Below are 9,880 nucleotides of genomic sequence, written 5' to 3'. Positions count from 1 at the left end.
AAGATTGCCTCTTTTTCAGAGTTGCTGGTTTGCAAACCTGCTGTTTCTCCTAAGTGCTTCCAGGAAAGTAGGGGGATAAGCCTTGGTTTCTCTCCAGCTTTCCCCCCATCTTCTCACAGCATGAAATGATTTGCATAGACACAAATACTCTTCCTCTCCAACTGTCATCCCTCCCCCAACAGCGTTAGCCACTAAGAGGGAAAAAGTGGGATAAGACCAGGTCAGGAGAAGAAAAGATTACAATAATAGAGTGAAAAAGTGATTATGTTGCAAAGAAACGGGGACTTCTGTTACCGCTGAAGACCCCCAAAAAATACACCCTATTTTCTGCCCTTAGAATGACGGGGGTGGGGTTACCAGAGTTCTCAAAGATATTGAGAAGTAACACAGAAGCTGGAAGTTACAACCAGATCCTGCCGGAAGATCCCCTGTGTGACGGGGGTCTCTCGGAGGGGCTTTGCAAGAAGAAAGAGCCAGCTTGTGCCGGACGGGTCGGGGGAGTCGTGGAGGCTGCGTTCGCACAACCGGAAGACCAGATTGTTTGGGTGCTGAACTTGGCTGGGGAGAATTTGACGGAAGGTCGCTGCGTGTTGTGCGCAGGGTCTGGATAGGACCCCTCCCCCCTTCTTCCAGGACCTCAGAAGCCAGCAAAGGAGCAGCGCTGATTTTAATCTTTCTTTGCGGACCTGAAGACTGATTCAACGGAGAATTCAGAGGGGGTGGGGCAGGGGCGGAGTGCGGCGCTGCCACTGGAGGAGCACAGGTGTCTTCGGATGTAGGCGCCAAGGCGCGCATTTTTGAAGGGCGATGCCACTGCCTCGGGTCTCCTTCTTGGTCCTGGGGGCGACACTGGGGTCCTTGCTACAATTGCCACCAAGCTGCCTTCCATTGAGGACCTGTATACTGCACGAGTCAAAAAGAGGGCTGTGAAAATATTTGCAGATCCCTCGCATCCTGGACATAAACTGTTTCAACTCCTACCCTCAAAACGACGCTACAGAGCACTGCACACCAGAACAACTAGACAAGAACAGTTTCTTCCCGAATGCCATCACTCTGCTAAATAGAATAGAATAGAATTTTTTATTGGCCAAGTGTGATTGGACACACAAGGAATTTGTCTTGGTGCATATGCTCTCAGTGTACATAAAAGAAAAGATACATTCATCAAGGTACAACATTTACAACACAAATGATGGTCAATATATCAATATAAATCATAAGGATTACCAGCAACAAAGTTACAGTCATACAGTCATAAGTGGAAAGAGATTGGTGATGGGAACTATGAAACGATTAATAGTAGTGCAGATTCAGTAAATAGTCTGACAGTGTTGAGGGAATTATTTGTTTAGCAGAGTGATGGCCTTCAGGAAAAAACTGTTCTTGTGTCTAGTTGTTCTGGTGTGCAGTGCTCTATAGCGTCGTTTTGAGGGTAGGAGTTGAAACAGTTTATGTCCAGGATGCGAGGGATCTGCAAATATTTTCACGGCCCTCTTCTTGATTCGTGCAGTATACAGGTCCTCAATGGAAGGCAGGTTGGTAGCAATTATTTTTTCTGCAGTTCTAACTATCCTCTGAAGTCTGTGTTTTTCTTGTTGGGTTGCAGAACCGAACCAGACAGTTATAGAGGTGCAAATGACAGACTCAATAATTCCTCTGTAGAATTGGATCAGCAGCTCCTTGGGCAGTTTGAGCTTACTGAGTTGGCGCAGAAAGAACATTCTTTGTTGTCCTTTTTTAATGATGTTTTTGATGTTAGCTGTCCATTTGAGATCTTGCGATATGATAGAACCTAGAAATTTGAAGGTTTCTACTGTTGATACTGTGTTGTCAAGTATTGTGAGAGGTGGAAGTATGGAAGGGTTTTTCCTAAAGTGAGTATGGACACTCCATACTCTGAAGAGAGTATGGAGACTTCAGGCTCCGGATGAGAGTCCTCTCCAGAGTTTTATGATCAGGAGACAGGTTGATTGGAGGCTCAGCCTTTGTCCAGCTGGGAGATATGGAGGGTTAGATAGGGAGACTTTCACCCCTCCCTCAAAAGATACCCTGAAAGAACGGATTAAACTTTCTCTTTGGACTTGTGCTCTTTGCTCAGAAAGTCACTCAGAATTGATTACAAAGTAAACACCAAACTTTATTGTCCCACAGGAGCCGCAAATTATTAAAACCCTCCTTGTAATGTGCATTGTTCATAAGATTACAGATTAAAAATAAATAAATAGAGGAAGCGAATTTAATCAAAGGAGATGCTGGGGCGACTTTGAAGGTTCCCTTTTATTTTCCGCTCGTTCAAAAATACAAATGGGACTTGAATACAAACTGAATGCAGAATGTTCTTAAATGAGGCTGAGCAAAGGAGGAGAGAAAGGAGACAAAGGAAAGATAGAGATCGAGACGGAGGTGGAGACGGAGGGTGAATGTGGGGGAGAGACCCAGGCAGGACCCGTGTCCCCACCCCCATTACTTTCAGCTTCCTCCATCTCATCCTATGATTGAATGGGTATCAAAATCATCATCATCATCATCAACAACAACAACATCATCAGCCTGCTGATTCTGGTCCTGAGTTGGTATTTTCCCATGCAAGGAGAAATCAAGAGCTCTGGTGGCTCAACAGACTAATGCAGTCTGTTATTAACAGCAGCTGCTTGTAATTACTGCAGGTTCAAGTCCCACCAGGCCCAAGGTTGACTCAGCCTTCCATCCTTTATAAGGTAGGTAAAATGAGGACCCAGATTGTTGGGGGCAATAAAAGTTGACTTTGTATATAATATACAAATGGATGAAGACTATTGCTTGACATAGTGTAAGCCGCCCTGAGTCTTCGGAGAAGGGCAGGATATAAATGCAAATAAAAAAAAAAAAAGAGCTCCCCCTGGAGATCCAACAGCTCACACCGACTTTTTAATCTTGGGACCCTCAATATCTGTCTGTACCCCTAAGCGCTGGGTAGGCTGAAGTCAGAGGGGAAGGCTGTGTGGTCTTTTCAAATTTCCTTTTATTCTTCCTCTTTTTGGTTTTATTATTTTTTTCCTTTAGGTCCATGTACGGGTAGTCCTTGACTTACGGACACCACTGCACCCAACGTTTATGTTGTTCAGTGAGTTTTGCCCCATTTTACGACCTTTCTTGCCACCGTGGTTAAGTGAATCACTGCGGTTCATAAGTTAGCAACCTGGTTGTTAAGTGGATCTGGCTTCCCCATGGACTTCGCTGGTCAGAAGGTTGCAAAAAGTGATCATGTGACCCCGCAATATGGTCATATGGGACTAGCCTAAGTGTGTTTTAATTAATTTATTTATAATTTTAAATTTTAAAGGGTTTTATATTGGTCTGTGACCGTTTTAGTTAATTAGGCCTATTAAATATTTCGTTTTAAATTCGTTTTAAATTTGTGATTTATACTTTGTATATTCTATGTTTTTAATATGGCTGCAAACCGCCCTGAGTCCTTCGGGAGAAAGGCGGTATAGAAATTTAAATAATAAATAAATAAAATAAATAAATAAATAAATATGTATGAACCAGTGGCCAAATTTTGACCATGTGATCATGGGGATGCTGGAAAGGTCGTAACTGTGAAAAACGGTCATTAGTCACTTCTGCTGTTATATGAACTGTTGTAAGTCGAGGACTACCTGTACTGCAATGTGATCTTCCTTGGGCTTTCATTATGCAGAAGCATCAGTTGAGTGTTAGAGACCCTGGATCCAAGTGTGCTCAGGGATCCAAGTGTGCTCAGGGCCATCCCTTCAATGGACTCTGGCTGCTTTAATAATAATAATAATAATAATAACAACAACAACAACAACAACAACAACAATAATAATAATAATAATAATAATAATAATAATAATAATAATAATAATATCAGAGTTGGAAGGGACCTTGGAGGCCTTCTAGTCCAACCCTCTGCCCAGGCAGGAAACCCTACACCACTTCAGACAAATGGCTATCCAACATTTTCTTAAAAACTTCCAGTGTTGGAGCATTCACAACTTCTGCAGGCAAGTCGTTCCACTGATTAATTGTTCTAACTATCAGGAAATTTCTCCTTAGTTCTAAGTTGCTTCTCTCCTTGATTAGTTTCCACCCATTGCTTCTTGTCCTACCCTCAGGTGCTTTGGAGAATAGTTTGACTCCCTCTTCTTTGTGGCAACCCCTGAGATATTGGAAGACTGCTATCATGTCTCCCCTAGTCCTTCTTTTCATTAAACTAGACATACCCAGTTCCTGCAACCGTTCTGCATATGTTTTAGCCTCCAGTCCCCTCATGTTTGTTGGAGGGGAGAGCGAGGGGAGGGGGCAGAGGCCTTGAAGGGGTGCTTTCCCAAATCCTCTGGCATAACCATCCCCCCCAAAAAGAACCACATACAATTGCTAATTCTCAGAAGGATTGAAGACAGCAACAGCACATAGACTTATATACCGCTTCACAGTGCTTTTACAGCCCTCTCTAAGTGGTTTACAGAGTCAGCATCTTGCCCCCAACAATCTGGCTCCTCATTTTACCCACCTCGGAAGGATGGAAGGCTGAGTCAACCTTGAGCCAGGTGAGATTCGAACTGCCAAATTGCAGGCAGCCGGCACTCAGCAGAAGTAGCCTGCAAACTTCCTCAAACCCCCAAAACCTTAACCTTAGACTGTCTACTGTAGACCTCACCCCATTCCTAAGAGGTCTGCAAGGGGTGTGCATAAGAGCACCAGTGTGCCCACCGTCCCTGTCCTAATGTTTTTCTTTTATTCATATCCTTTACATGTATTTATAATTATTTTTACACTTGTATCTGTCATAAAACAGATGCTTGACGAAATAAAATAAAATAAAATAAAATAAAATAAAATAAAATAAAATAAATACTGCATTCTCACCACTGCACCCCCGCGGTTCAATATATAATAAACATCTCCATTCTCTCCATTTGTTGCGCGTCGAAAATAAAACTTTATTATCGTGCAGCGCACCTTTCCGCCCCCGCCCGCCGGGCCCGCAGACTTTGAACAGGCGGAGAATTTCAAGGGAGCTCGGGGGGGGGGGGGGCGGGAGAGGGGCCGAGGATGGAGACCTGGCGCTCTTATTGGGCGGAGCCAAAGATATCTTCGGTTGCAGGTGCAAATAAAACGCACAGCTAAGCGCCGCTTTCGGGTCCTTCGTGCTAGGATGAGACGCAGGAAAGGCAAAGAGCGCGGGGCCTTGGTGAGTCTCCGGGGGTCTTGGAACAAGGGAGCGGGGTCTGAGCCTGACGCTGCCCAAATACACGGCGACCCACTTCAGATCATCGACCGCCACCTTCTGCCTAAAGGTCTCCAATGGAGCGGGAGAGGTTCGATCGGAAGGGCTCAGAACAAGAATTAGCCAGGAGGTGGCTGCGTTCACACAACGGGCGGAACCAGGTGTTCTGAGCATTAACCTGCCGGTTGCGGGCAGCCTCACTCTGCGATCTCTTCCTCTCTCCAGGGCCCCGGAAGACCGCAAGGGAGCAGCGCGGTTTTTTCTTCCTGGAAGTTCAGCAGAGTCGGACTTCTTTGCGAATCCGGACGGGACCAGCACCGGAGGCGCCACCTCAGCTACTTAGCGAACAGCGGGTGGAGGGGGATGGCGCTGCACCGGGCGCCCCTCTTGCTCTTGGGAACTGTGCTGGGGTCCTTCGTGCCTGGGGCTTTGTGCGGTGAGTTTGCGACCAGGGGTGGGGGGAGGAAACAGACGGGGAGGGGAGCGCATGTCCTGGGCTGGGGTCTTTCTCTGCCCCACCTCCCCTCAGTCCCAAACCCCTTTCGCAGAAGGAAAAACCTTCCTTCTCTCGCGCTTCACCGAGCCTCGTTTAAAAACGTTGGTATCGGATTTGTAATCGGTTCCCATTTGTCTTTCTGCGACATTAGAGAGTAAAAGTGAAAAGAGAAGTTACAGACTTCAGCCCTGCAGATTTTCTCCTCCCTCCTGCCTGGGCGTTGGCAGAAGTCCTCCCCATCCAGCTCCATCCTTATCATCAAACTTTGCCCTCGCTGGAAAGATCCTCAACTTCTTTGTTATTTTCCACATGAATAGGAGCTCCCTGACTCTTCCCAAGTGGGGTCTGGGGTCGCCATGGAGGTCAGGCCCACAAGCAGCTGCCTGGGAATCCCAAGAGCCCAGAAGGACTTAACCAGATGTGTCCATGCCCAGTTCCCAAGCTCAGCCGAGGGTGGCTGGGGGCTCTTTCCTCCAGTTTACAGCAGTTCCCAAGCAGAAGTGAAAAGGGGTGGGGGGGACCAACTTGTTCCAGAGGCTGCTTGTGACAATAAACTGTTGAAGGGGATGGGGCTGCAGGGCTGAAAACCCCCCCTCCCAATTCTGCCCCTCCTCCATCTCCAGGCGCTCCCTCACACTCCCTGTGCTACTTCTACCTGCGACTCTCAGAGCCCAGCCAGGGGCTGCCCCAGTTCTTCATTAGGAGCTACTTGGATGACCAGCCCATCGCTCGCTATGACAGCCTCACCAGGAAGACGGAGCCTCTGGTGCCCTGGATGGAGGAGGAGGAGAAAGAGACATTTCTGGCCCTTGAGTGGGTCTTCAGGGCTGACCTGGAGAAGTTATCAAAACTGGACCACCATGTTGCAGGTGAGCAGAGGCAGTGCCATCAATGCCTGCTGAAGAGGAGAGAAGACCCCAATCCCGGCCCCCAATTATCTCTCTCACCTAGAAATTCTTCATGGCCTGATCTCAGATAGGGTTAATTGAAGTAAAAGACTTTTCTCCTTGTGTGATAAAGAGGGGAGGGGAGAAATAAGATTTCTCTCCCCAGGTGGGAAGGAGTTAGGATATAATTGTGTCTTAGGAGAGGCATCCTGGACCCTTTTCATTCACATCCATCCCCTCTGGGTCTTTTTCAGGGCTTCACACCTGGCAGGTGATTTTGGGCTGTGAGCTCAGGGAAGATGGGAGCAAAAGAGGCTATTTCCACTATGGCTACGATGGGATGGACTTCCTCAGCTTTGATAAGGAGACCCTCAGATGGGTGACAGCTCAGCCCCAGGCCCAGAAGGTCAAGCAGAAGTGGGAGAAGGATCCAGGGTGGTCTGAGAGAAATAAAGTCTTCCTGGAGAAGACCTGCGTTGTGTGGCTGCAGAGATACCTGTCCTACCAGAAGGAGGCTCCACAGAAAATTGGTGAGTTGCAAGAAGTCTCCATTGAGTATGTTCTTTTTTTTTTTATTGAAAAAGTTTTACAAAAATTTTTTACCACTTAATTCCCCCCCATCCCCCCCACTCTCCTCCCTCTCCCTTTCCCCCTCCCCCTCCCCCCCCCCCGCGAGACTTCCCAGAGCAGAATACAGGTTATTGCATCTAACAAACATAACCTAAATTGTACCAATAAACCATAATCCATAGTCTCTCCTCTCCCTTTGAAACCTTAACTCCCCTTTCCCATATAAACATATACATTAATACAATACAGTTCTTACAATCACTCATAAACTATTTAACACTTCAGTCTAAAATCTGATTTAAATATAATCAATCCAATTTTTCATTCTAGTGTATATCTTTCTTGTAGGTGTACACGAAAAATATTCTTTTGTAGACATTCTTTTGAGTACACTAAAGTTTGTTTTCTTTCTTAAATCCATTAAAGTTAGTCCAATCTTCAAGTATAAACAGTGATCCATCTTCCAGTGTATCGTAGTGAAAATCCAACTACCAATATTAGATTTAAAGTCAATTTAGTCCTTATTATTCTTCGAAGTAAGTAATGTCCACCCAATTTATAATTCTATCATACTGTCAGCCTGCCCCAGATCAGTGTTTGAGAAAATAAAAACCCAACTCCATCATGTTGAAGAAATTGGTAATTTATATCAGACAAGTCTGGATGCGGCAAAAGCAAAGCTGGAACTGGAAGTAAATCAAAACCACAGAGTCATATTCTCTCCTGAACCCTCCCCCTACTAGAGGTCAATACAGTAATAGTCCAATGTCTTCTCCCTCCTCGGCCATGTGTAGTTTCACTTCCGATATTCTCCCTGTCAATCTTCTGGATGGAATGTGGAGTCAGCAGCTGCCGTTACATTCACGCGCCAAAACAATTCAAACATCTATTTTAAAAATAGGGGCCGGTGAATGGCGCAGGCTGGTAAGGCCTGTTATTAAGAACAGCCTGTTATTAGGAACACAAAGCCTGCAATTACTGCAGGTTCGAGCCCGGCCCGAGGTTGACTCAGCCTTCCATCCTTTATAAGGTAGGTAAAATGAGGACCCAGATTGTTGGGGGGGCAATAAGTTGACTTTGTAAAAATATACAAACAGAATGAGACTATTGCCTTATACACTGTAAGCCGCCCTGAGTCTTCGGAGAAGGGCGGGGTATAAATGTAAACAAAAAAAAAAAAAAAGGCTTTTCCCCTCTCCCACACATGCAATGTCAGCCGACGCTGGGAATAGTGAAAACCTCCCCCCTCCTCCATAAAGCATGTAAGACATTCAGTAGAGCAAACTTTTAACAAGGTAATAAAACAGTCAGATAATCTAGTAGGAGAAATACACTAAATTAAAGCGGAGGCTGACACATACATATTAACAAATAATATCATTTTTCAATCCTTAATACTCCATCTCTTATTCTATTTTTATCATTACCTTATTTAACCCCAAATCAAATTTTATCCAAAATAATTTACAGTACTACAATCACTCAAGTATTTAAATTATAAATTCACATTGAGCATGTTCTTGTAGGCTCCCCCTCCCCATATTATTTCTGTCCTACATAGCCGATCCATCCTTTGCAGAAAAGGGTGAGGATGTATCTCCCATCTCCCATCTTACAGAAGGAAAATAATCTTCAATGCCTCCCCCACACACATCCACACACAAAATAAGTACTTCAAAGACAAAGAAACTGAGTAGGAAAATAAGGTCTACTACTACTGCAGTGAGAAAAATCTTGGAAAGCAAAAGAAACTAATTTTGGGTCAGAACAAAAAGATCAGTTCCTGATTCCCGTGTGGAACTTAGGCAAATTCAATTTAGAAAGTTACAAACAGACTCAATTCCCAAATTAGGGTTTCTGTTGGTCAACTTGAGAACTTTACCCCAAATTCTATGTATCTGTTTAAAACAAAAAAAACCTGAAGAGCTTCAATGTTCCCATCTTTGTGGGTACCAGAGGTTCAGAGGAGGAGAGGGAGCAGAGGGAGAGGAGGGCCAAAGGAGGACTTGATACAGTATTTAAATCATCTTGCCAGAAAATCTAGAAATTCTGGGAACTCTGATGTTGCTGTTTCTGCAGAGCGCCCAGTTGGGAAGGTGACCCGCAAGGTGGTCAATGACAGCCTGGAGGTCCTCATCTGCCAGGCCTTTGGATTCTACCCCAAGAAGATCCAGGCCACCTGGACGAGGGACGGAGAGGCCTGCGAGTATGAGACCCTCCCTGGGAACGTGGCCCCCAACTCAGACAGGACCTATTATGTCTGGCTCAGCATTGAGATCGACCCCAAGGAGAGGGACCGTTTTCAGTGTCACCTGGAGCATGAGAGCTTGCAGGAGCCCTTGGTCTTGACCTGGAAAGAGGAAACAGGTGAGAGACTGAGGGGATGTGACATGCAGAAATAGATTTTACACAACTGTTTGAAAATATGTGTTAGGGGGAGAGGCGTGGAGGAAGTCGCGACGAGACGGACGCGAACCCCTAAGGCTCCGGGGTGGGGGTGGGGAAGCGCCGAAAATCCCTTCATATGGGGATCCGCTATGGACCATGGCTGGCCTGCAGGGACAGTGAAGAAAGAAGGAGCTGATGGTGCGAACAGGTAAGTTGCAAATTCCCTGTAATGCTGGCCATTGTCCTTCGAGCCTGCGATGAGGACCATAGCCATCACCAGTTGCCTAAAGTCGGGACGGC

General features: G+C 45.8%; 1 protein-coding gene across 1 annotated transcript; it reads left to right on the top strand.

Annotated features, from left to right (window-relative positions):
- The first annotated feature begins 5,394 nt into the window (after positions 1 to 5,394).
- LOC131190454 (major histocompatibility complex class I-related gene protein-like) lies at positions 5,395 to 9,594 on the top strand. Its single transcript, XM_058167777.1, has 4 exons — positions 5,395 to 5,675; positions 6,359 to 6,661; positions 6,877 to 7,152; positions 9,272 to 9,594. The coding sequence occupies exons 1-4, from the start codon at positions 5,603 to 5,605 to the stop codon at positions 9,592 to 9,594; spliced, it is 975 nt and encodes a 324-aa protein (XP_058023760.1). The 5' UTR covers positions 5,395 to 5,602.
- Positions 9,595 to 9,880: the final 286 nt, after the last annotated feature.

The sequence above is a fragment of the Ahaetulla prasina genome, chromosome 2, assembly GCF_028640845.1.
Source record: "Ahaetulla prasina isolate Xishuangbanna chromosome 2, ASM2864084v1, whole genome shotgun sequence".
NCBI classification, from domain to species: domain Eukaryota; kingdom Metazoa; phylum Chordata; class Lepidosauria; order Squamata; family Colubridae; genus Ahaetulla; species Ahaetulla prasina.
This window is presented reverse-complemented; position numbering and strand designations above follow the sequence as displayed.

What these genes read in the sequence shown, in the direction of transcription:
- LOC131190454 (XM_058167777.1), top strand. Translation starts at nt 5,603, where the DNA reads ATGGCGCTGCACCGGGCGCCCCTCTTGCTCTTGGGAACTGTGCTGGGG. An exon ending in GAGAGAAGACCCCAATCCCG is followed by an intron (nt 6,662 to 6,876) that starts GCCCCCAATTAT and finishes GGTCTTTTTCAG; the next exon opens with GGCTTCACACCTGGCAGGTG. An exon ending in GGAGGCTCCACAGAAAATTG is followed by an intron (nt 7,153 to 9,271) that starts GTGAGTTGCAAG and finishes CTGTTTCTGCAG; the next exon opens with AGCGCCCAGTTGGGAAGGTG.